This window comes from Lytechinus variegatus, chromosome 2, assembly GCF_018143015.1.
Source record: "Lytechinus variegatus isolate NC3 chromosome 2, Lvar_3.0, whole genome shotgun sequence".
In the NCBI taxonomy this organism is placed as follows: Eukaryota; Metazoa; Echinodermata; class Echinoidea; order Temnopleuroida; family Toxopneustidae; genus Lytechinus; species Lytechinus variegatus.
In genome coordinates, this window is record NC_054741.1 from 83,736,923 (window position 1) to 83,764,893 (window position 27,971).

General features: G+C 36.3%; 2 protein-coding genes across 2 annotated transcripts in view; both read right to left on the minus strand.

Moving 5' to 3' along the window:
- Positions 1 to 3,496, minus strand: part of LOC121409309 — a 36,638-nt gene extending 33,142 nt beyond the window's left edge. The window contains exon 1 of the mRNA XM_041601235.1: positions 3,188 to 3,496. The gene's annotated coding sequence lies outside the window, so the exon portion shown is untranslated. The remainder of the gene's footprint in view (positions 1 to 3,187) is intronic.
- Positions 3,497 to 7,094: 3,598 nt separating this feature from the next.
- On the minus strand, positions 7,095 to 26,783 carry LOC121409310 (ubiquitin-conjugating enzyme E2 L3-like). The gene is made up of 5 exons (XM_041601236.1): positions 26,743 to 26,783; positions 21,684 to 21,720; positions 15,218 to 15,313; positions 13,097 to 13,283; positions 7,095 to 12,407 (listed from the first exon to the last, which is right to left on the minus strand). The coding sequence occupies exons 2-5, from the start codon at positions 21,708 to 21,710 to the stop codon at positions 12,262 to 12,264; spliced, it is 456 nt and encodes a 151-aa protein (XP_041457170.1). The 5' UTR covers positions 21,711 to 21,720; positions 26,743 to 26,783; the 3' UTR covers positions 7,095 to 12,261.
- Positions 26,784 to 27,971: the final 1,188 nt, after the last annotated feature.

Here is a 27,971-nt window from a genome sequence, read left to right on the forward strand (position 1 = left end):
GAAACCTTCCTACGCATTAGGCGTAGGAAGGTGTAAGAATTAATAAAATTAATAGAATTCTCGTGAATTCGGTTTAAAAAGATGGATTTCTTAGGGAAATCCATCTTTGTTTTGGTCCTTCGCTTAAGACACTATTGAGAGAGTGTCAAGACGTCAATGATGAAGAAGTATATATCTAAAAAAATCATCATCATTGCGTCCTCAAGACTAGGTAATCCTGTCCGCTACAGAAAGGCATGTAAAGCAAATCCAGGCGTTTGTGGGAGTGACCATACGTACAGTATATGACTTTCAGTCCCCAAAACGCCCCAGGCTAGGTGCGTAGTGAGGAGTTTCGGCAAATATTACTTCAGCAATGAAGCGATGTTTGCCGACTACTTTGAAATCCAGGGTCGAACACGGTCTCAGTTTCAAATCATCTCCCATGCGAAGGATTCATATGCACCTGGTGCACGCGAATCTTTCACACCCTTTTTACTAAAATAACTATGACTTTACATCATAGCTAAGAATTCTACTTGTGCTATGACACTTACCGAACCATATGGATCGTTTGTTGAATTCTCTTTGCTGTTTTTTTTAATAAAATAAGAGCATTTTTCGTGATCTTCACGTAGATACCTTCTGCTCAGCGTGGATATCAATTTTTGCCTAAAGAGGGCGCGCGATATTCACAAGCCGGTAGGCACTTAAGAACCAAGTTTGAAAGGATACTCGTAAAATTACGTCACTCTCGCCGATAAATATTCATTAGATCGTGGTCGTGCGTGTTCAATACACACTGAGTGCATGCATGCAGAGAGTTTGTATTGAACACTCACGACCACGATCTAGTGAATATTCATCACGAGAGTGACATAAATATTCATTAGATCGTGGTCATGCGTGTTAAATACACACTGAGTGCAATTAAGGAAAAATTGCTTTTCGATTGTTGTTTGCATACTTTCCACCGCAGTATCAAGGATAACTAAGGACGGATTGAACGGTTGATATTTGGAGGTAAGCGATAAAAACAGTTTTATAAATAATTCCTTTTTAAAATGAAGTTAAAATACGAATGTTCAATTGCAAGAGTCATAGTGGAGAAATATTAAAAAATTTGGCGTGTTTCATTCCCTCACATTCGTGTGATGAATGAAAACGTCAGCCACTATGAAATCACATGCGTTGTGCGAGGTATTACTAACCTCGCATGTTGTTAACCCGGGAGCCCAGGATCGTACGTGCATTTTACCATACCTCATGGAGAAGCGTGAAGTATGGTCAAAATAATTCTCCGAATATATACTTATAACAAAAATCAAGCACTTACCATGATTATATGGATGAAGGTCTAACAAGTGGAAGTTTCCCAACATCGAGGCACCAGTATCGGTCTCGATCGGCCATTTTGTTTTGAATTTTGAAAGAAGGGGAGCTACCGCCACAGAACTTCTTCGTTTTTTTGAGGTTCCAGTCTGTGCCTCGATGTCGGGAAACTGCCACTCGTTAGACCTTCATCCATATAATCATGGTAAGTGCTTGATTTTTGTTATAATATAAGTATATATTCGGAGAATTATTTTGACCATACTTCACGCTTCTCCATGAGGTATGGTAAAATGCACGTACGATCCTGGGCTAGCATGTTGTGTGACACGGTCAATTGTACGAGGTTAGTACATATACTTACCTCGTACATACATATATATGGTTACATACACTCACACAACATGCGAGGTTAGTAATACTAACCTCGCACAACGCATGTGGTTTCATAGTGGACTTTGACGTTTTCATTCATCACACGAATGTGAGGGAATTAGAAACGCCAAACGTTTCAGTATTTCTCCACTAATGATTTCTTTTTAATAAATTTAGTTCAAAAAAACAAAATGAAGTGGAAATTATTTATAAAACTGTTTTTATCGCTTACCTCCAAGTCTCAACCAGGATACTCCGTTCGATCCGTCCTTAATACTGCGGTGGAAAGTACGCAAACAACAATCGAAAAGCAATTTTTCGTATCGAACATTCTCAATTCAAGTCGTCAGCGCATAATAGGAAATTGTACCAAAAATCAACAGGTTGCATCTCATGTATATACTTATTGGTAAAGTACGCCATCTTTTGACAAGATGATGATGAAAGTGGATTGAACGAGCAAGAAAATAATGCTGATCGCCTAGAATGCAGCTAGCTTGCAACACCGTAAACAAAGGTACGGTAGGCACTTAAGAACCAAGTTTGAAAGGACACTCGTAAAATTACGTCACTCTCGCGATGAATAATCATTAGATCGTGGTCGTGCGTGTTCAATAAAAACTCTCTGCATGCATGCACTCAGTGTGTATTGAACACGCACGACCACGATCTAATGAATATTCATCGGCGAGAGTGACATAATTTTACTTGGTTCTTAAGTGCCTACCGACTTTGAAATAATATCGCGCGCCCTCTTTAGGCAAAAGTTGATATCAACGCTGATCAAGAGGCATCTACGTGAAGATCACGAAAAATGCTCTTATTTTATTCAAAACAACACCAAACAGAATTCAACAAACGATCCATATGGTTCGGTAAGTGTCATAGAATAAATATAATGCTTAGCTACGATGTAAAGTCATAGTTATTTTAGTAAAAAGGGTGTGAAAGATTCGCGTGCACCAGGTGCATATGAATCCTTCACACACGAGACGATTTGAAACCATGAGTGGGTTACATATACATATGTAACCATCTTCTATTTTGACTTTTTGTTCTTTAGGCCTATATTATTTCCTAACATTTTGTACTAAAAATTGATGAAAACTCGCTTGTAAATTTTTCCAAATGACTTTCTAAAATTGATCGTCCGGACACACAACCTGTCCGGTCACTCAACAACTGGGTATACATGTCAAAATATTAAAAATATCATCACGAAGTCCTCAGGCTCAAGCAAGGCTAGATCATGTTGCAGTTCGCCTGTTGCCTGTTTTTAGTGTTTAGTGCAGTGTAGACAGCTGGCAGCCGTCTGTTTCGAGGAGTTTTTTAACATTTTTTTTTTATTTCTCCTCGTATTTGGTGAGTGAAGCCAACGAAGTTCAGCTGAACAACCAACAAAACAGAGACCGAAGCTTTTGGTCTAAGTGCAGTGCAGCTGCGCTGCAATGCCATTGACTTTCTAGCAATCTTATCTAGCTACGTTTCTTATGCTTCTCACCTCAATTAATGCAAATTCTGTGATATCTTGAAATCCTTCTTTCTGTTTCTGATCAGAACCACCAGTCAGGATGTTGTGAACATCGTAATGGAAAGATTCAAAGTAGAAGCAACCCCGGCCAGCAACAAGCAAAAACAGATACAATGTAGCTGTAGGCTGAAGGATGGCCGATGATCAACAGTTCAACTCGGTCAACTTTACGGCCGCGCCGCCGCACTGTACGGCATAAGCAATTTACATGTCGCGCCGGCCTCGACCTCGCGGCGCAGGCGACCTGGGTATGCAAGGGCCGACCCCGCCTAGCTCGAGTGAGGCGAGCGCTCCGTCCCGTGGCGCTGGCACCACTGGAGTTTACTTCCGCAATATCAGATTTTTCCTTTTTGTTCTATTTTTCTCCTCTCTTTATTATATTTATCCAATTTACCTACAAATATAACCAATACAAGGTCTTAGGACGAATTTTGAACATATTTAGAGTAATTATTAATTGTTGCTGCTCTACATGTATTTTTTAAACCTCTTTGGAGGCATGCACAGTAACTTTCTGGAATTAATGTTTAATATGACATTTTTTTCATGTTTATGACTTGAAGTTGTAAACAAAACAAATTTCCAATATGGATAAATAAAGACAAACTTGAACTTGAATTATCCCTCTTTTGGTTTTACATTGTTTTATATTAATAAATAAATATACCCATTTTCCATTTTTTATATTCCTCCTTTTAATATACAGATATTATTTACTTGTGTGTGTGTGTGTATATATATATATATATATATATATATATATATATATATATATATATATATATATATATATATATATATATATATATATATATATATATATATATATATATATATATATATATATATATATATGAGAGAGATATGTATGGCATATCTCCCTTATAATAAAGTGAGTTGTGCCAGTTAATAATCTAATGCATTAAACCAGTTCAAGTTTTTTTACTCTTGGAGAAACATGATTTCATGTATTAAAACACAAAAGAAAGAGCGGGGATATGACATCCTTAGTCTGTTCAGAAGCGGATCTAGAGGGGGGGGGGGTTGCAACCCCCCCCCCAACAAAAAAATGTCTTTGTATCTGTGTCGTTAACTGGCCTTACATTGCAGGAAAATGCAACCTAATTTTACAAATTTTCATGGGGGATTTGGCAACGACCTCTATACCAAAAATAGTGGTGTTTTAGATGCAAGAAAACGCCATTTTCACACACAGATTTTCAAAAAATTTCCCTACTGCACCCCCCTCGCTCGCTTGGACTCGGTATGCTACGCTCCCTCACATACCACCCCAACCCCCCCCCCCCCTTTATAAAAAGCTGGATCCACCCCTGGGGCCCGTTGCATAAAACTTTTTACCTCAGAAAACTCAGGTTGTTTTTACCGAAGTTTTTCCCGTGTTAAAGTCAATGGCAGAAATCAAACTAACCTTAGTTTTCAGTTTTTACCAGAGTTTTCTCAGGTAAAGTTATATGCAACAGGCCCCTGCTGTTCATTGAATATTCATGAAGATATGCATAGAACTGGGGTAGTATTCTGAGGTCATTTTATCTTTAAAATATTTTATTTTATCTCTTAAAATGAAATTGGTATTCTGAGATGAGATTTTATCTCTCAGATAAAATTTTAGATTTTATCTTGCGTATAAATTTTATCTTGCGTATCTACAGATGATACGCAACAGAACAATGCCTGCGTACACATACCCATCGCGTATCTGGCCATTGCAACGCAGATTATGTGCTTGCGCCCATGTTACTTTGAAGAAAAAATGAAATAAACTTAAAAGAGGGTAGAGGCTATTTTATCTCTGCGACGTTGATTTCACCAGTATTTCTAGGTGAATTAACCCCAAATGGTGACATGAAAATGAAGAAAATTTATATATTTGTTGAGAATAACACCTTAACGTTTTTCCTGTACAATCAGAGAGTATTTCATAAGACTTTTCTTGACTAATATTGTCTTTGAAATGATGCTTGAAAAGATGCGATATAGACTTCGAAAAAAGATGAGAGTATTGTCCTTTTAGTTAAAAAGAAATCTCCGTAAAGACGCGCAAGCGTATAGTGCAAGCGTATTTGAAGTCAATAAATTGACGCAATCTCACCCCTTTGCCACACCTCCTGGCGGAATGGATTTTAATTGGTTGAGTGATATGAGAGAGCTATAAAAGAGTGTTTCTAATTGGATATTGATTAAAAAATAGGTGTGTCTTACAGAGATAAAATGAAGATAAAATGGTTCTCAGAATACCAATTCGGAGAGATTTTAAGGGTATTTTATCTCACTGATTTTAACGGAGATAAAATATTTTATTTTATCTGAGATAAAATGGATCTCAGAATACCACCCCTGTTTCACCTAAATATGCGAATCTTTGAAATGTCATAACTTTTGTTGTTCCTTGTCCGATTTTGAAGAAATTTTCAGTTTTGTCTGATTTTTCCTTACCTGTTCAAAACATATATTTGCAGTCAGGAGTCCCAATTTAATAACAAACTTAACTTTTGGGGGGTTAATTAGGGGGGATGTTTCTTTCCATTTAGCATCAGAGGGGGCAACAGAGGAGTGTGATAATTTGGCCTTCATGTTCATTTTTCTTTTCATCTGCAGACCAGGGAACAAAGACCTTAAGCTATCGAGGTAATGAAAACAGGGGTGGTATTCTGAGGTCATTTTATCTTTAAAATATTTTATTTTATCTCTTAAAATGAAATTGGTATTCTGAGATGAGATTTTATCTCTCAGATAAAATTTTTGATTTTATCTTGCGTATAAATTTTATCTTGCGTTTCTACAAATGATACGCAACAGAACAATGCCTGCGTACACATACCCATCGCGTATCTGGCCATTGCAACGCAGATGATGTGCTTGCGCCCATTACTTTGAAGAAAAAAATAAAATAAACTTAAAAGAGGGTAGAGGCTATTTTATCTCTGCGACGTTGATTTCACCAGTATTTCTAGGTGAATTAACCCCAAATGGTGACATGAAAATGAAGAAAAATTATATACTTATTGAGAATAACACCTTAACGTTGTTCCTGTACAATCATAGAGTATTTCATAAGACTTTTCTTTACTAATATTGTCTTTGAAAAGATGTTTGAAAAGATGCGATATAGACTTCGAAAAAAGATGAGAGTATTGTCCTTTTTGTTAAAAAGAAATCTCCGTAAAGACGCGCAAGCGTATAGTGCAAGCGTATTTGAAGTCAATAAATTGACGCAATCTGGCCCCTTTGCCACACCTGGCGGAATAGAATTCAATTGGTTGAGTGATATGAGAGAGCTTTAAAAGCGCGTTTCTGATTGGATATTGATTAAAAAATAGGTGTGTCTTACAGAGATAAAATGAAGATAAAATGGTTTTCAGAATACCAATTCGGAGAGATTTTAAGGGTATTTTATCTCACTGATTTTAACGGAGATAAAATATTTTATTTTATCTGAGATAAAATGGATCTCAGAATACCACCCCAGATTTTTAATTCATCCATAATTGATACATGTATATTTTTTAAAAGTAACTTCTTAAGGATGTATAGTACTTCTTAGACTTGGTCTAAAATAATGTTTTGTCTAAGGAAACAGACATTAATTACAGCATAGTAACAGTTATTTAGTTTCATGAAAATATGAGCTCAAATGTCTGGAGGCAGTCACACAAATATCTAAAGCCAAACAACGCTCTGTCCACTCCCTTGCTCCCTGCCCCCCCCCCCCAATAATCCCTTTATCACTATGCATCTGTCCTTCTCTTTACATCACACACACACACCAAACAACAAATGAGTGCTTTTTCTTTGGGCAGTGTGTGCCTGTCTTGAAGATACCACTTGGGACAAAAATGACAAAAAAAGGGATGAGAAATAAATTTACCTTAACACATATATTTGTTTTATCACACAACCTTTACTCAAATCATTACATATCAGATTTACATACAATGAAATATTACCCATTATCTTATATGAAATGACATATATAACACTGACCCCCATCTGACATATAAATTTGAAATAAAAACCCAAGTTCTTGGTACAGTTAAGTCTGCCTAAGTCAACCATTCACGTAAGCCATATAATCACTTTAATAAGTCAAAGCAATTTTCACACCAGGATTCTGTAACACAAAGGTTAGCGATTAAACTTACGCTTTATTTTCATGACTGATTGTACAGTGTAGTCAATGCAATCAGTCATAAAGATATTCTTCTACTGTGATTGCTAAGCTTTGTGCTACAGGTATCAGATTATGCAAATCATGCATTTCTCACTTCTGATGAGCAAAGTTTTGCTTAATTAGAACAGGGGGGTGTTTCACAAAGATTTAAGTATGACTTAGAGTCGCACTTAAATACTGAGTTGCGTACGGTATGAAAGGCTTGACCGTATTGGTCAGATCGTGTCATGAGGACGCGCACTAATGCGTATCTATCAATAAGATCGCGCGTTGCATATCATGTACGCGTTGGCATTTAAGTACGACTGAAGTCATGCTTAAATTTTTGTGAAACACCCCCCAGATTTGTAAGGTATAAAGTAGACAGACAAACCTATAGAACGCAACCTAACTACAAACATAACATGTAGAAAAGCCATTCTTTCTAAATGTTAGTACACATTAAAGATTCACTACAGTGATAAACTCTGGGTATATTAGTAAAAAGAATAATTAAGTGAAAGATAAGCTTAACTACAATTAAAAGAGCAGGTTTAAGTTACCAAGATATTTTGGACTTTTAACAGAATATAAATGGCATTATTTAATCACATAACTAGTAACTGTATTAAAACATGTACTAGAAAGATGATCATTTATTCTTTATGCATGATTCTTCCTCAACAACAGACTACAAAAGTTTTACCATACTTGACTTGGTGTTTTACAACTGGAAAGGGAGAAAGCGAGAGGACACTATTTATTGGTCATTGGTACACTGTCAGGCCCAGTAATGTCTTCAACACTGAAACATATTTGTAGAAAAAATACATATATTTTTTAAAGACCATTCTGACTGCTAAATGTATGTCATGATGTCCTGCTTTGCTAGTATCTCTACATGCATGATTTTCCTATTTCACAAATCAAAATTCCTTTATAAAAAAAAATGAAAAAAAAAATACGACAGAAGTATTCTGTCTAGAAAAGCCAGTCAGCAAGACAGACAGGATTTTCACAAGACCATCACAAGTGTTCAGTCACATGGAAAGCTTCCAATTCTTCATTCTACAACACACATTTCAATGGGATTTAAAAATGAAGTCAGACCTACAAAGATTTCTAGAATCAACTACAAAATTAGGCACCATACAAAACAGTGTCCAAGTAGATTATGGTATGGTACTCAAGGATAAACATACTCAATGAAACTAGTTTGAAATTGATGAAGGCAACAAAATATGAGAAATGTTGTAAACATTAGAACATACATGTATAGAGAAATGGAAAAGAAAATTTTTGGTTGGAAAATATCTTGTATTTCCCTACTGTAGACATGTGTATTATCAGGTATCAAGTTGAGGAAAAAATCAACAATGTCATTTTCCCTGAAACCGTTTAACAGTGGCAACCTCCTTCATCTGAATGAAGTGGTCTAGTGACAGTTACTCTAAAGAATGTAACAACTAGCACAACACCATGTCTCTTAAGATGAACAAATGTAGACAACAGTTGAAAATACAGAGAAAATTGCATAAGAGACAAGTAACTTATTATTTGATTCAAATGAACAGGAAAGGTGTTTTTTCAATCTGAAAAATTGAATTGCATTGGTATAAAGTATATTCTAAGTATTAATTTTATGTGGACCATGTAGTAGCTTCATTGAATGTTTCAAATCAATGCAACATTTCTTAAGCTTTAATAAAATCATGAAAAAAGTTAGCTAAATGTGATAAAGGAAATATAGAGGTATAAATGACCAATCAGGGTCAATTGATGAAAAAAAGAATTGCTGAGAGATCAAATGCTAACATAAAAATGCAATGTTATGAACATTTTGTTGCAATACACTATCAAAATCTCACTTTGTTGCATCTACAAATCACTACAATAAACAGTATTGCAAACTCTTTTATACATAATAATACATGATAATTATTACTAGCTTTCTTGCTCTCCTTATTACAAATGAAATCCAATGTTATGAAACTATAATACATGTACACAAATAATGGCAAATGCTGATATGAATCAACAATTATAATACTCAAAAGGAGAAAACTACATGAATTGAGGAGATATGGTTACGTTTAACCCATTGGATACTGAACTCGCATATATGTGGGCTGGAATTTATGACAAGCACATGTCATAGCGAAATCAATCAGTCTCTAATGGGTTAAGCCATTGCCTACAGGTGGTACAAAGCCTATGGGAATTACAGAATCCAGTGGTCAACGGGTTTATATACTGAATCCATTTGAGGGATTAGATCATTTGCAACATGTGAGCTGCATGATCCCTATATGCTAGTAGTGAGAGTATCATACAGGGTAAATGCTGAAAATTCTGCTTAAAAAGCAACTTCATGTACTTTCACGATGATTCCCTCTCATCAATAGCTGTGTTTTACATAATTTATGAATAATTGCTGACTGCACTAAATTGAACTCCCTTCTTCATTTACAGAGCAAGAACTTTTACACCGTATTAAGTTTTAACTTGGTAAAATATGGCAATGGTCTTTATCGATAATACATTCCCAGATCTGTCTCATTCCATTAACCCTTTTAGATTACAGCTGCAAAGTAATCACCATCTGCATCATCAAAATTTACTTATTTTCAATATAATCATCCAGTTTTCTGTGATATAAAAAACAAAGAATAATGCAGAATTCAATAAAGTAGAATTCATAGAAACACGATTTTTAGGCCGAAAGATTTGAATAAAGTCAAAGTGAAAATCATGAAAATCAAAGCTAATCCAACATAGTAAAACTGTCCATCAACAGAACATCTGTAGATCTATTAAGCCTTTCACAGTGTGGTGTCCAACAACCTTTATCTGCATACTACAGCGTGTGTATACACCAAACTTAGGTCTTGCTAAAATCTTCTCTATTTACAATTGTGTTCTTATAGACCACATAAATTTATGTTTTCAGAAAACACAAATCAGTGGATTTTACTTGAATATGGACTCTATCAGTTGATAGTTTTACTCTTGATCAACCAATACAAAGGGGACAGTCACCTTAAACAACCAATTGGAATCAACTGGAAATGGTTGTAATAAGTTGAGACTTCCAGTTGTTCAATAAAACTAGACTGACTGGTAATTCGTTTCATTCAAAGAGATGACCACCACCTTAACCAAATCAGATATATCTCTTTTACTTCAGTGGAACATTAGAAAAAATTATTTGAATGAGATATATACATATATAATCTGATTAAATTAAGGAAAAGTCATTTACCCTGTTAGGGATATAGGCCGCATACATGTGAGCTGGTGTCGAAATCATTTAGTCTCCAAAGGTAAATAAATGGCAATACAATTCCCATTCCATACAAAATCTCATATTGAAAAAGGGCCAAGGGTTTGTCTAACTTTATGGAATCTTCAAAAATATTGCCAACAAAATAATCACATTTAATGACATGTTCTCCCAATGTCTAATGTTGTTTAATTTGGCTGTGAAATAGAAATACATAGAGAAGATTCTTTTCCGAAAATTCTGAAATATTTCAAAATGCCAAATATGTATCGGTAATAAATTTACAATAAGGGTATGCAAACATGATCAGCGGTACAGGAAATCTTGTAACAAAAGATCGGATGGACAGAAGAGTAATTATTTACACACAATTGCACACCCCTCCGATCTTCTGTCAGGTGCTACTGTATGTGAGATGACAGTCATTTTCTCTCTTTGTGAATGTAATTTCCCTCAGGTTTAACATTTGATTCACAGGAAAAAGTCAACTGAGAATGGCAATGTAAGATGATCTGAAATAACATTTGACCTTGACCATGTAACCCGATATTATACTAATCTGATTTTGGATATCTATTCATTACATCGAAGTTTAACATAATAGACTTATGATTTCAATATTATCCTGAAAATTCAAACCTCTAACTTTGATCAGCTTATTGACTCCCAAATTACCTTTGATCTTTACCTAGTGACCCAAAATTTCATTCACCTTTTTTCTAAAATGATAACCCTTATATGCAAGCTTAATGAAATGGTTCATACTTTCAAAGTTTATGACATTTCAAATCTTAACCTTTATTAAGATTTCATTGTTGATACAACATGGTCAAAGTTTATTGACCCTAAATGAGCTTTGACCTTAATCATGTGACCTTAACTAATACAAGCTGATCAGTGACACTTGATTACCCTATGTCCTTATAAAATAGATCCACATAATTTTAAAGTTATGACATTTCAAAAGCTTAACCATAGTTAAGATATCAATGTTGATGACACAGCATCAGAAAAAGGCGCCTACATGTATGTCTCGCTTAAAAATGAGATTTTAGTGTACCTAATTGCATCAGTACAAGATTTATGAATTAACAATACCGTCCCTGACGTGTAGTTGATGTTGTAGGTGTACTGAAAACAAATCATTCTTAGACTGACAACTTAGTATTTCAGGGTAAAGATAAATTTTCAATCAATATGGGTCAAATGTGAAATATTAGGTAATGTATGGACAGTTTTAGGAAGGAATTGTTTTTAACTAAATAATTCTCAACCAGAACTAGATCAGGCCTCCTCTTTAGTATTTAAATAAAACTAATATTCTTTTCTTCTTAAAATCAGTAGGCCACTGGGCATAAATCATATAATAATACAACCCTAATGTTACATGATCAAGAAAAAAAGGATACCATGTACATCACAGTGATAATCATAACAATTCATTTTCCACATGACAAATAATTTGCATGAAATAAAAGGGCAACTATCTATTCTCTGAAACCAAATATTTGGAACATATGCTCATTATGGGTTTGAGGGACAGTGATGGAGGGGATTAAGAGGCAGGAGAAAGGGATGGAGGATGGACTGACATTAGTGTGGTATGCCATGTTTTCTACTGAATTCTTCTGCATTTTTGAAAAATTTCTTCTTGTCCTTGGTATATTCCTCAGCTAGGTCTCCTCTTAACGGATGTTCAGGTTCTGGATCATGGACCAAAGCCAGAAGGGCTTGGATCACTGCAGTGGAGAAGATAAGAAACAAGAATATTCATTGTCATTATGATCATCATATCCTATTGTTTGGAGCACTGCAGTGGAGCAGATCAAGTACAAGGATAATTACTTTCATTATGATCATCATATCCTAATGTTTGGATCATTGCAGTAGAGAAGAAAAAAAAAACATGGATATCTATTTTCATTATGATCATTATATCCAACTGCATTCATTTGATTTCCATCGGGGGAGCATTTCATGAGACAGAAAGTCAATGGCATTCACTGACTTTTTGTTATAAACTACTGAAATCATTGCATGTGATTGGACCAGAGAAAATTTGGCAGGGAGTATTTGTTTCATGAAACACTCTAAAGGGATGCCTATCACAATATCTCCATTGATGTAATTCAGAAGATACTTAAATGGAAATTATTTGGATTCTGGACACCAAAATCTGCCTGATCGATGCGTTTGGACTCCAGTCACCAGCATACCTGTCAATTTTTTAAAGTGACAATTCTTACTGTAACAATGAATGAAATCTTATTTTAGGAGAACACACACTAAACATAAACTGCACATAACAAACCCAAAAAATTAATTTATGCTTCAGAATTATGTCTCCAATTGTGAACCCCCAAAAGCTTACTACAGTATATCTCATAAAATCTTACTGGTTGGCAGGTATGTTATATCATGTTTTTACCTTGGATTGTTTTGGTGGCTGGTTTCCAGTTCTCAGGGGAGATAATAGGCAGACATACTTGACCCTTCTCATCAATGTTTGGATGATAAATCTTTGTGACAAACGTTAACTTAGGAGGCTTGAAGGGGTACTCTGCAGGGTAATTCATATCAATCTTGAACATGGCTTTGGAAAATGGAGGATCCTTCTGTTGAACGAGGAGAAGGGGGAGGGAAGAAAAAAATGAGATAATTCAATTTCAGTTAAACAAATCCAATTTGAATTTTTTAAAAACTAACATCATAACATGCATGCAGAGAAAATGTTGACCTGGGGGACATTGCATCAACGTTTTTATCCAACAAGTTGTCAGGGGCCCGTTGCAGAAAGAGTAGCAATCAACTGCAAATCAAAAAATCATGCACAACTTGGTTTTCAACCAATCAACAGTGCGCATTTGGGACTTGCAATTGATATTTTGGCTTGCGTTTAAACACAACTCTTTCTGCAACGGACCAAAGATCTGAAAACTTTCCTCAATTTTGATTGGCTAAGCAGCACTGTTACTATGGTAACAGTCAGATAAAACAGACTTTGTCGGATAAAACGTCTGAGCCCTTTCATTTAACACTTCCCAGGCATGGATGTACATGTATGTTTGTATTAATCAAGAATACCTTGGTCTTTAATAATAATATGTCATATTTTACCCAGGGTAGCCACTTCAGTTCTTAAAACTCCCAGCAGGCCCAGCTTAACATGATGTTATTATTACCCCTGCTTTAGCATTGTCATTATTGGGAATTTACTCTCTCTGGATGGCTTTATTGAGGTGACTTGGGATGATGAGATTCTAATGATTCTTATTTGCTTGGCTTACTCATCCCCTATCACTTTGAAGGTTTTTGATCACTTGAATTTCCTCTTTCACTTTGTTTCTTAAGGCCATGGGGGACTTGTCAAGTTGGATGTATGATGGGGTCTGCTTTGGTATAAACTCTGATACTATAGTTTTCTGCCAAGCTGAAGCAACCCAAGCCTTAAAATACACCTCCTTAGGCTTATTTCTCTTCTATGCTGATCCTCACACCATACACTCTCTTTCTCTTGATCAAGCTCAGTCTTTGACATGCCTTCAGTCCAATCACAGGCTGCACTTCACTTAAAATTCTATGGTGTATAACTTCCATTCATATTTGCACATAAGCCGTTTTCCCAGGTGTAATCTCCTTGTGCTTTGATACATATAACATCAGTCTTGAATTGGACTTCTTTAGTAGTCCGGCAGGATGTGTCATCTACTCCGACAAGTTGCCTAAGATTTATTTTCCACTTTTATGTGATTGGAGACATCACACGGACCATTTGACCGAAATAATATTTTAAGGCACTCATTTAAATGGCGATTAAACTTTTTGACTTGGCCCTACTCTGAATGATCAACATGTGGAAATATCAGTTGTATTTAGGGTACTAACATCAATATATGAGAGGGTCACAAGTAAGCAAAGCAACAAAAGTTTGTTATTCTAACATTCATATGGGCATAATAATAATATTTGTTTTTGTATGCATTAAAGGAAGATCACATAATTCTCAACTCTAAAGATGGGGACCTGAACTGCTTTTTGGTGATGCTAGTGCCATGAGTGTCTCTGGATGGTGTGTGTGCTCAATAAGATATCATTATTATAATTAAAAAAACATTTGAAGACAGTGAATACTCCAAGAATATGAATGCAAGGCACTGATTATGAACTTACCGTATATATGCTTTTGGGCTCCTTATATTGATGGGTCAAAAAATATGGGAATATTTATAATTTTCTTATTCATTCCCAACTAAATCAAAATACCCTAGATGCAATAGATGGCAATTTCATAGATGTGAAGATGTGACAATTTTATGGGGGGAAAGATTTTTTTTCTTCCGGTTTACACAAAGCACTTCACAAATTTTCCCAAATAGCAGGTCAATTTTTAACTAAGAAAACAGTGACAATGAAGGATATCCCAGCTTCACTCCCCCTCCCAAAAAAATAATAATAAATAAATAATAAAAACATAAAATTACAAAGTCAAATTATTACAAGTCTGAAATGTAAATATATATAAGAAATTTTCCCAAAACTGTCTACTTACCGGTGCTATAGTAAGTTCCCATTTTAGAATGTTTGTATCATTTACTATTACTTCTTTAAGACATGCTACATTACTTTTTTTGATCTCCTCCAGCTCCTATAAATAGCAAAGAGAATGAAAACAAATAAAGATCATTAGAAATGTACAAAATTAAACCACATCTGGACACAATGAGAGAAAGCTCGGCAACAATTTTTTTCACAAAATCAATAGGATACACATATGTCTCTGCAATACATGCATCTCTTTGTCATAATGCCGATATCATGAAATTGTAAACACATGTCCTGACACAATAATGAAATGAAGTCATGCGTCTTTCCGCCCAACTTTGAGACTTGAAGCATGTAATAATAATAGGCATTTGTATAGCGCCATGCCGCCATCTATCTAGAAATAATCTATTCTGAGGCGCAATGTTATTATTAGGCCGGCTTTGGCTCGAGCTGCCTTTCAGCACTCATGCATTAAAAGAATTATTCCTGCCAGGTTCCCATTCACCCCACCTGGGTTGAGTGCAGCACAATGTGGATAAATTTCTGGAAGGAAAACACCCCATGGCTAGGATTTTAACGTACAACCCTGTTTGAAAGGCGAGTCAGAACCACTAGACCACAATGTGCCCACTGTAAAAGCGAAATAGGTAGCATAAGTGGGGTGATTTCACTGATTTGTCTGTCCATGCTGCTGAACTTTGTCTCACTATATCTGATAAAGGCTTTGAATTGATAAGGATAAGACAGAATACAGTAAGTTTAATACATGTACATGGGACACAAAAACCAACTTGCAATCAATTGTAAGTCAAATGTAGGCCCAAAATTCACTGTCAACTGTTGGTCAGCAATTGGTTGTGGTCTTTTCAATATTGTAATACATCATGTTCATCTTTTTCCAAATACAGTTGAGGGTCAAGAAAATTTGTATATAGGCAGATCCAACAACCAGAACCAGAGAATTGAAACCATACATTGTTTCAAGTACGATATTGAAATCTGGTATTGGTGCTGTGACAACACCAACATCAGCTACAACACCATACCTGAAATGATGCTGGTGTTGGGATTGACCTCAGAAAAATGACATATTTCCAGCAATTCGTGTTGAATGTCGTCTGCTGAACCCAGCACTGCGGCTGGTGTTGACGATCTATGTGCAATTTTCCCATTCACCATCAACAACCCCCAGGAAATGGAAAAATTGTGATTTCAAGCTCGGTGTTGGCAATCTCAAGCTCACGAACACGATGAAACAGCCTCATAAAATTAGCTTTTACAGTTTGGACGAGTACAAATAATTTGAGCTTTATGTATTTTGATGAACAATAATGTTTACTCTTTTGAATTCTTGAATTAATTAAAGCATCAGTATTCTGTACAGTGAAAATTTAGATCTAGGCCTAATGCATTTCTCTCTGATTTCGCTTTCATCATCAAGACTTCTTGCGTAAAGTTTAGATGATCATGTAGCTTAGCAGCGCATAGACAGGAATATCTGTCGTTTCTGGGGATTTATTTAACAATTTCTGACATTTTACTATTATTCCCCATTCACCGACGGTAGTGTTAGTGCGAGCCTGCATGTGTAATCAGGTTGCCCAATTCGGGCTACCGGGTTTTGTCTAGCTTTTTATTTATTTTTTATTCTAAAAGACTTATATTATCTTGAACGAAGGCCCACTATTTTCATTAGACTCTAATCTTTCTATTGATACTATACATATTCCAAGAAAATGTCGAAAACATGTTACCGATGATTTATTCCTTATTTTTTCAAGTTTTGTGCCGGAGAGGAAAAAATGGCAGCCGTGTGTTTCTGCCCTTTACATTCAACTAGTTGTGCTCTTACCAAGGCTTTCCGATTAGAATTTTCGATATCCTGGCCAATCAATGCAAGCGACAAGTCCCGAATGCACGCACATCTACAAGCGCAAAGCAGCGGCACAAATCGCGATATATATATATAGAGACTGGTAAATACATCTACGAGGATAACATCATCCAAGATGGCAACTTACGTTGACCAACAAAAGGGACGAAGATGTCTATGTCAAGGCTCGACATTAGCGGTGGCCCGGGGCCACCAAAAAGTCATCTCGGGCAACCATTATTGAAAAAATGTTAAGTTTTGGTGGCCCGAATCGGGCAACCAATAATTTTCAAAGTAGCGCAATTTTTCTCCCGATTTTGCATGTATTTATCAACTTTCTACAGTTCAAATTGCAAGCCAATTCGTCATGCGCCTTTTTTGTTAATCTACACACAAATACACACACACAAAGATTGCATAATCATGACAGTATGTAGGCCTACCGCTAGCATACAGTAGTAACTATTATTCAGCCGGCCGTGCGTGAAACCACTGCAGCTAGCTAGCTGTGCGCGAGCAGACCATTCAGACTCAGGGAGCTGCGATACGAAATGTTACTGCTAAGAAATCTTCCCCAGAACTTTGAAAATCTTCGTCAAAGTCACATTTTACACCAATGAAATGCCCTTCTACAGTCCATATTACTGAAACCTGATTATCTGCAAGCATTAAAAGGAGGAATTATGACCTCTCTTTTGACTCAAAAAGACCGATTTCCAAATGCATTAATACACATAAAACACATAGGTGAGTACATCACAGTCCCATATGTGCATTTGTATGTATGTTGATATTTGGTTTATTTCGAAGCTGTGTCTCTTCTAGCCAAAAATAAATAGGCAGCTTCTTTCTTTCTTGTTTACAAATGACTTCTTAAACCATTCTTAAGGAAGTAAGTACTTTGGGAAGGCATTTCATTGATATGAAATGTGAATTTTTCCATCATTTTGTCAAATATAGGGAAGGAATTTTCTCACTGTTTTTTCCAGATAATTTTTGCCGTTTTCTCATTTTTTTTCTTTCATTTTTTTTTTACAGTAAACCATTTATACCCCTTCCCATTGAATATTCCTGATTAAAGAACTTGTTTCTACTGAATAATAATAATAATTTTCCCCATTTTTTGATAATTTTGTCTTATTCATTTTTCTTACATTTTCTTTTGATTTTTTCTCAAATGTTTTTTTCTGTTCTTTGTTTTTTCTTTCTTCATTTTTTCTTTTGTTTTATTTCACTTATTCATTTTTTACAATTTTTGATTTCTTTTTTCAGTATACTATTCTAAAAATGATTTTTGTTTATTTCCCCTTTTACACATTGTTCTAATTCTCCAGCATATTTTTCTGTGATTTTCTCCTGCTATAATATGCTGGAAAAGAGAAAATAACTGGATTTGGGGCCTGCATAATCTAGGTTTTATGATCAAAAAGGAAGAAAGGAAAAATCATTGTTTTGTAAATCTATCTGAGTTTGCTATATGCCCTATTTATTTACTTTACCATTATGAGTGTGTGTCGATACGGAGATTAAAAGTCCACACAACCTTGGGAACAATACAATTCTTTTATTCTCTTTCAATCATTTCATATTTACAATGATAGAACAATTTATATATTACCACAAAATAAGCAAAGTAAAATAACAGCAAGCATGATTTAGAATAGTGGTACGTTTTAGTGACTGCAGAATTCAATTTGTTTTATTCATTTTTAATTAATGTTTTTCTTTATATTTTTCGGGCCACCAAACTTTACTAATGGGCCACCAAAAAAAATTATTTGAAGGTTTTGGTGGCCCGAACGGGCCACCACCAAAAAAAGGTAATGTGGAGCCTTGACTATGTACTACTGATCATCATTTGAAAGAAAATAGCACTAACTGCGGTCTAAGGTAGAATATTTCTGAATCTTATATATTTTTTCTAAATTTAGATGTAATTTCTTTTTCATGTGACATTTTATTCATGTTATTTAAACGATCCTAAAGTCGGGTTTCCACCGCATGTAAGATCTAACGTTACTGCTAATACGTTGTCTGTATGTGCGGGCCACTCACACGTTTTGCGAGGTTAGTATAGCAGGCCAACAGCTCTTCAGAAGTTCAGTATGAATTGTACCTCGAGCGAAGTTCGTGCACTCCACTTGAATACCGCTACACTACGCTCAACCTACCCGAACTTCGAGACAGTCAACTCGATCTGATATTCCGAGTGACAAAAGTGGGAATATATGGGGAAATATAAAATTCATGCAACATCATGATCTTTAAAAACAATTAAAACTAATATTCTTAACTTTACACAAAGTTTCACTTCTTTTCCATGCTTCTATCAGTCCCAAAATTGGTGCTTTAGAGCTAACATGAAGTTCCTCACATGTATAAATAACTCGCTGCCGATTTCAAAATGTCACATGCGGATGCGATATATGCGCGAGGATCTGTTCCGAGCTCGGACCCTGAGACTGATAGAAGCATGGAAAAGAAGTGAAACTTTGTGTAAAATAAGAATATAATACTAGTTTTGTTTTTAAAGATCATGATGTTGTTGCACCCATGGGTTCAAAGCATCTCGCATGCGAAGGAATATCAGTCGTATGCACGCGACACACACGACACAGTTAAAGTTTGCTGGGCTTTGCCTACATTAAATTTCCCTTAAAATTTTACATATCACATTCTGCTATGACACTTACCGAATCATTTAGATCCTTCCGTGACTTCTCCTTGAAGTTTCTTTTAAAAAACATGTATATTTTCTTGATCTTTAGTGAAGATTTTACGGAGATGAAATCTGCTCAGCGCGGATATCAATTTTCGCCTAAAGAGGGCGCGCGATTTATATTCATATCAAAGACACAAGGGAAAGACTAGGCACCTACACTACTTCTACACGCAAATCGACGCAAGGCATTACGCGAAGTCTGTGAAGTGATCAATCTTTTCATTGTATAGACTTTGGGATACCGTATACGTTATTATTGACGTTCGTTAAAGCTTGTACTGCTGGTTTCTTTCCAGGCACGTATATTATTTTCATTTTTTTATTAGTCATCTTTTTAAATTCATTGCAAATAAGTGTTATCATCACCAATAATAATCTTTAATTATGTTTTTGACGGTATTTCATTCATTGATGCCCATAATTAGTAAATTAATTATAAGGATTGCGCATTCAAAGAATTTAGATACAGTTATAAAATTACCGAGGAGCTGAATCAAGGTTGTGAAATTATTAGCGCCACCAACGGGCTTCCTTGTATTTCCGTGGAAGAGACAAGCGAAGTCACTTTCGAGGCCGAGGTAAGCGAAATTTGCTTTTTTTTAATGATTATGATTTTAAAATAATTTCCTATTTGTTGCCCCCATTGCTACTTACCGGCAAGAGCCCCGGTGCGTAGCGAGAAGGAGTTTCGTCAAATACAGTATTACTTCAGCAATGAAGCGATGTTTGCCGACTACTTCGAAATCCAGGGTCAAACACAGTCTATTGTACGAGGTTAGTACATACGGAAAGACTTCCATATGTCCCCTCCACTAACTTTAAAAAATACTTCTCCGAAACCCCCTTCTGTCTTTCTCTTTTTTCTTCTTTTTTTTCTTCTTACTTCCGGTGGGAACTTGGATTCGAACCTCTCGCTGCAGAACAAAGCATCTCCAGTCTGTCGCCTTACTCACTGAGCTAGCAGGAATTGTTGAAAGCCATGGGTTTCATAACAATTATCAACCGATATTACGACTAGTCTACTCTCCAAGAGTATTGGGTATTTATTTTTCTGACTAAATAAACCGATGCCATTGGGAATTACACACACTCAAATTTTTGACGGAATAAAGCCATATTTTGGTACATGTATGCATCTGACTTTTCCTTCTTAAATCTCTTAGATATATGTTAGATAATTCTTGATAAACCTTCTCCATGTTTTTTTTTTCAATTTTAGTGGAGGGGACATATGGAAGTCTTGCCGTACATACTAACCTCGTACAATGTGTGAGTGGATGTTGGTGCATGAATTTTATATTTTCCCCCATACAATCCCACCTTTGATTTTGTCACTCGGAATATCAGATCGAGTTCACTGTCTCGAAGTTCGGGTAGGTGGAGTGGAGCCTGCACGAACTTCACTCGAGGTACGTATATGTATATGAATTGGAGGAGAGGAGCCAGGCAACGGGGATGCAGTTCATGACTTCAGCGGAACAACCAAAATACAGAGACTGAAGCTTTTGGTCTAAGCAGCGCAGAGGCACGACGTCATGAGCTACATGTATCAATAATGCAATCGGTATGTTCAGCGGCCTTTTTATGGTCTCAACGCCAACGCCGAACTTGAAATCACCCAATCTATATGGGCACAGTACACTGTTGTTACCGTACCGGTACGTGAATGATTTTTGTTTGTTAGCTCCCGTCATCATGCCCGTGTTACGTGAGGACTGAGCAAAGTGGAAGTGGTCGTCATAACATTTCCAGTGGGTCTCAACGAAATCACAGAAACATGAGTAGCTCTTAAAATTACTTAGCAATTAAGAAATAAAAATTCATTCACTCAATTCTTAACGAGATGAAAAGCGTTAGGAAAACTTGACCTCTTACCTTCCCTAATCTCTTTGTGGCCGCCATGATTACTGTACTGCTGGCTAGCGACCGACGGGTTTCCATTCTCAGCCGTTCTCTGATTGGTCAATTAAGGCAGTGCAGTGTCTGTGTGTTCCGTGTGTGTATGTGTGATGCGAAGCGTGCAGTACATGTGTTCACTGGACGTGAGGGCATAGAGTAGACACCCAGTCGTTTTCTTGATTTTAACTTTACAATAACAACGATCAGGGATGGGTTTATTTTGTTGCAGTGTGTGCATGTGAAGGATATTATACATGTAGCTCTTAATCAGCTGACTCTCTTTCCAAACTTAAAAGTGTAATGATAAATGCTACATTCCAATTATTTGATTTGTTTGTTTTAGAAAGGGTCTTTTATTTTTTACTCAGTCTATCAATCCTCTCATTGATTAAAGAGAGTCTTCACTTAATTGCGTTTCATTACATTAACAGCGGAATGTCCACTGTAATGAAAATGGAAACATGCCAGTCAATTGACCAGCATAATGTGGAAATGGAAACATGCCGGTCAATTGACCGATATAATATGAAAATGGAAACATGGCGGTCAGTTTACCATATATTTCACAGTATAATGAAAGTGGAAACATGCCGGTCAGTTTACCATATGTTTCAAAATGAAAATGGAAACATGCCGGTCAAATGGCTATATGTTTCAGTGTATAATGAAAGTGGAAACATGCCAGTCAATTGACCAATATGATATGAAAATGGAAACATGCCGGTCAGTTTACCATATGTTTCAGTGCATAATGAAAATGGAAACATGCCGGTCAATTGGCTATAGGTTTCAGTGTATAATGAAAATGGAAACATGCCGGTCAATTGACCAGTGCATAATGAAAATGGAAACATGCAGGTCAATTGACCGATATAATAGAAAATGGAAACATGCCGGTCAATTGGCTATATGTTTCAGTGTATAATGGAAACATGCCGGTCAATTGACCGATATAATATGAAAATGGAAACATGCCGGTCAGTATACCATATATTTCACTGTATAATGAAAGTGGAAACATGCCAGTCAATTGGCTATATGTAACAGTGTATATACTGAAAATGGTCAACTGACCAATATAATATGAAAATGGAAACATGCCGGTCAATTGGCTATATGTTTCAGTGTATAATGAAAATGGAAACATGCCGGTCAATTGACCAGTGCATAATGAAAATGGAAACATGCCGGTCAATTGACCGATATAATATGAAAATGGAAACATGCCGGTCAATTGGCTATAGGTTTCAGTGTATAATGAAAATGGAAACATGCCGGTCAATTGACCAGTGCATAATGAAAATGGAAACATGCAGGTCAATTGACCGATATAATAGAAAATGGAAACATGCCGGTCAATTGGCTATATGTTTCAGTGTATAATGGAAACATGCCGGTCAATTGACCGATATAATATGAAAATGGAAACATGCCGGTCAGTATACCATATATTTCACTGTATAATGAAAGTGGAAACATGCCGGTCAATTGGCTATATGTAACAGTGTATATAATGAAAATGGTCAACTGACCAATATAATATGAAAATGGAAACATGCCGGTCAATTGGCTATATGTTTCAGTGTATAATGAAAATGGAAACATGCCGGTCAATTGACCAGTGCATAATGAAAATGGAAACATGCCGGTCAATTGACCGATATAATATGAAAATGGAAACATGCCGTTCAATTGACCGATATAATGAAAATGGAAACATGCCGTTCAATTGGCTATATGTTTCAGTGTATAATGAAAATGGAAACATGCCGGTCAATTGAGCAGTATAATATGAAAATGGAAACATGCCGGTCAGTTTACCATATATTTCACTGTATAATGAAAATGGAAACATGCCGCTCAGTTCACCATATGTTTCAGTGTATAATGAAAATGAAAACATGCTGGTCAATTGACCGATATAATATGAAAATGGAAACATGCCGGTCAGTTTACCATATATTTCACTGTATAATGAAAATGGAAACATGCCGGTCAGTTTACCATATATTTCACTGTATAATGAAAATGGAAACATGCCGGTCAGTTTACCATATGTTTCAGTGTATAATGAAAATGGAAACATGCCAGTCAATGACCAGCGCAGTATACAACAGTATAATGAAAATGGAAACATGCCGGTCAATTTAAAAAAAAAACATGTATCAACTATACCATGAGGAAAAGTATGCTTGGAAAAATCATCACAGACTTACAGTATTTTGAAAGAAATAAATCCATACAAGTACAACTATACATGTATAACATATTCTCTGATAAAAAAAAAATCAGGATATTCAAATGATGAATTGGGCATTGATAGCGGTATATAACGGTGGCCAGTTCAGTTAAAAAAACTGTTCTCTCAGCAGGCCCCGGCTTTAGCTGGGCTGCCTAGGTGCTCAAGCATTCAAGGAAGTAAGGGGAGTGAAGGGGGGAGGGGGCATCATGCCCCAGCCCTTTTTGCATGGGTTAAGAAGGTGTAAATTTATTTTCAGTAATACCAATTTGATAACAGAAAAATTATTGGGCTCATAATAAAATAACAAATACATATATTTGCATATTTTCAACTGAAATCTGTAAAATCAGTGCACCAGCATGGCAGGGGCCGCGGAAGCGAGGGCCTGGGGGCTTCAGCCCCGGCCCCCACTTTTTTCCAAAACAGTGTACAAAAAGTTAAAAATGACCATAGGATTGTGATTTAATTTTTGCATGGTTAGCACCCCCCCCACTTTTAAAACCGTTCCGCGGCCCCCACCTTTTTCCAAATAAACCGTGTACAAAAAATTAAAAATATGGCCACAGGATTGTGATTAAATTTTTGCATGGTCAGCACCCCCCCCCCTTGAAAACCGTGCCCCTATGCAGTTTCGATAGAAAAATCACTTTGGAAGTATAGTAATATAATGCATTGCCAGATCCAAATCTGTTAGTAATCTATATATGTCCCATTTTTGGTCCATGCGCAGGCTGGGAAAATTTATATCTCAATAGAATAAAATTCACAGAGCATAAAATGCTGAAAATTAGTTCAAAATTGGATAATAAATTACAAAATATTCTGCAGATGTAGGCTGGGTGGCTGATGATTTCACATCCCCACATTTATTATATGAAATCCCGGGTATGAAATAAGGTTAGTAAAAACATTATACCAAGAACTCAAACAACGGGATTGACTGATTAAGTGCATTATTTTGCCGCAACTTATTTCATTTTCATGCATTTACACATGAAAAAGTGAATTTACGATTTCATGTAATTTACACTGAAGAAAAAGGAACAAGTGGGGATACATGACAAACAGCCCACAAAACGTACCTAATATGAATATTCATGACGATGTGCATCAGTATACTGTTTTCACAAAATATTGATAAACTTTGAAATTCAATAACTTTGTTATATCTAGACACAAAAATTGATTTAAAAAAAAGGCATTAACATTCCGAATTAAACCTTTCTTTAAATATATATAGCTATAGGGAACTACACTTTATGTCATCATATCAAACTAAAACAACTTGAAATACAGCTGATATGCCTTCTCCACTACCCCCCCCCCCGAGCCCCGATAATACCCCAACACAATAATAGCGTGGTAATCCCTTGTACTCATGTCTCATGAGAATTAAAAAGGGGATTAGCATGGAAGTTCCTTTTGATATGGATAAGTCCCTTCAATAGTAAACTTGTCATCAACAAAATAAAATACATTATAATTACAACTATTAAATCATATGCTATAGGCAAACCAAACGCCCATACTCACTGACATTTTCTTTGCACTGAAACATGTCAATTGACCAGCATGTTTCCATTTTCATTATACACTGAAACATATGACCGGCATGTTTCCATTTTTATTTTACACTGAAACATATAGCCAATTGACCTGCATGTTTCCATTTTATACACTGAAACATATGGTAAACTGACCGGCATGTTTCCATTTTCATACTATATTGCTCAATTGACCGGCATGTTTCCATTTTCATTATAAACTGAAACATATAGCCAATTGACCGGCATGTTTCCACTTTCATTATACAGTGAAATATATGGTATACTGACCGGCATGTTTCCATTTTCATATTATATCGGTCAATTGACCGGCATGTTTCCATTATACACTGAAACATATAGCCAATTGACCGGCATGTTTCCATTTTCTATTATATCGGTCAATTGACCTGCATGTTTCCATTTTCATTATGCACTGGTCAATTGACCGGCATGTTTCCATTTTCATTATACACTGAAACCTATAGCCAATTGACCGGCATGTTTCCATTTTCATTATGCACTGAAACATATGGTAAACTGACCGGCATGTTTCCATTTTCATATCATATTGGTCAATTGACTGGCATGTTTCCACTTTCATTATACACTGAAACATATATAGCCATTTGACAGGCAAGTTTCCATTTTCATTTTGAAACATATGGTAAACTGACCGGCATGTTTCCACTTTCATTATACTGTGAAATATATGGTAAACTGACCGCCATGTTTCCATTTTCATATTATATCGGTCAATTGACCGGCATGTTTCCATTTCCACATTATGCTGGTCAATTGACTGGCATGTTTCCATTTTCATTACAGTGGACATTCCGCTGTTAATGTAATGAAACGCAATTAAGTGAAGACTCTCTTTAATCAATGAGAGGATTGATAGACTGAGTAAAAAATAAAAGACCCTTTCTAAAACAAACAAATCAAATAATTGGAATGTAGCAATTATCATTACACTTTTAAGTTTGGAAAGAGAGTCAGCTGATTAAGAGCTGTAATATCCTTCACATGCACACACTGCAACAAAATAAACCCATCCCTGATCGTTGTTATTGTAAAGTTAACATCAAGAAAACGACTGGGTGTCTACTCTATGCCCTCACGTCCAGTGAACACATGTGCTGCACGCTTCGCATCACGGAACACACAGACACTGCACTGCCTTAATTGACCAATCAGAGAACGGCTGAGAATGGAAACCCGTCGGTCGCTAGCCAGCAGTATTACTGTATGTTGAGATATTTAATCGCGCCCTCGACGTCGTTGTAATGTGCAGTGCTGCTGCATGCAGTGCAGTGCAGTGATGAAGAGCAGCGGCCGTATAAAACTAAAAGCAAATTCGTTAGTCGAGGTGGTTGCCTGCCAGCCATACAGTCAGCAACTTTTTTTGGGGGGGTGGGAGAAAGATAGGAACAGAAACAGGGTTATTCAAAAGGTTGGAGGAGTGACAACCTTTTCCAAATGTTACATCTAACTAAAGCTAAATCCAACATTTTAAGTGTTGGGTAGAACCATTTAAAGTGATGGTAAATGCAACATTTGATGTTCCAACATTTCAAATGTTGATTTAACATTCCATTCTTTAGATTGAAAGGGGGGGGGGCATATTTTCCGGAGGGAAATTAGGATTTTCAACAAGAAATAAGGACATTTCGTCCACGAAAAAAATTGCTAAAAAATCATAAGAAAAAATGAAAAAAAAATCTTTATTTCAAAGGGGGGGGGGCGCACGCTTCTGTTTAAATGGCATTTTTACATTACAAATAGGGCCACCCCCCTGGATCCGCCAGTGGTGGGAGGCATAGTGAATTGAGCGATCGAGGGGCAGCTCGACGAGGAAAAAAATGATTTTCATCCATTTAAACCCCCGGCTACAGTATATAAGCTATTTTTTTCAGGAGAGGGGGATGGGGGTCGAATTTACGACTAAAGGCGGCGTCCACGTTTTGGGGAAATTCAATATTTTTCAGTTTTAAGATTGGAAAAATGTCACTTTTAATAACTGGTTATTTAAAGTCACAGGGGGCAATCTGCCCCCCCCCCCACGGGTTTCGCCGGGAACTTAAAAAAATGGGGGGGGACGGAAAGGGAAGAGAGGAAAGAGTCAAAGAGGCAGGTGCTTTTGGGGGGACTGAAGCCCCCCAAAAAAATTGCTATTGCTTCTGCAATTGGCTAAGATAGACTGCCTTGCACTTTTTTTCCTAATTAACCTCCGTATACTTCACCCACCGCGAACTGCCATCAAATTTAAGTTTAAACTCTAAACCTGTCGTGTATTGTCAAAAGCGCTCCGAATTTTTTGTCATATATTAGGATATTTTTCTTTAGAAAATATCTCTGTCGCTATATATTCCCTGATAGAGGCTAAACTTATTGAAAACATGTAGTTTAGAGTCAGTATAGTGCTGATCCATGTTTTTGGATGGCGAGAGGGGGCAAAGACAATGTCCAAAATAGTTC

Excerpts from the sequence above, each read along its gene's own strand:
- LOC121409310 (XM_041601236.1), bottom strand. The coding sequence starts at position 21,710 with ATGGCGGCCACAAAGAGATTAGGGAAG. Across the intron at positions 15,314-21,683 it reads CCACAAAGAGATTAGGGAAG|GAGCTGGAGGAGATCAAAAA; the intron begins GTAAGAGGTCAA and ends TGCTATTTATAG. Across the intron at positions 13,284-15,217 it reads GGGAACTTACTATAGCACCG|AAGGATCCTCCATTTTCCAA; the intron begins GTAAGTAGACAG and ends CTCGTTCAACAG.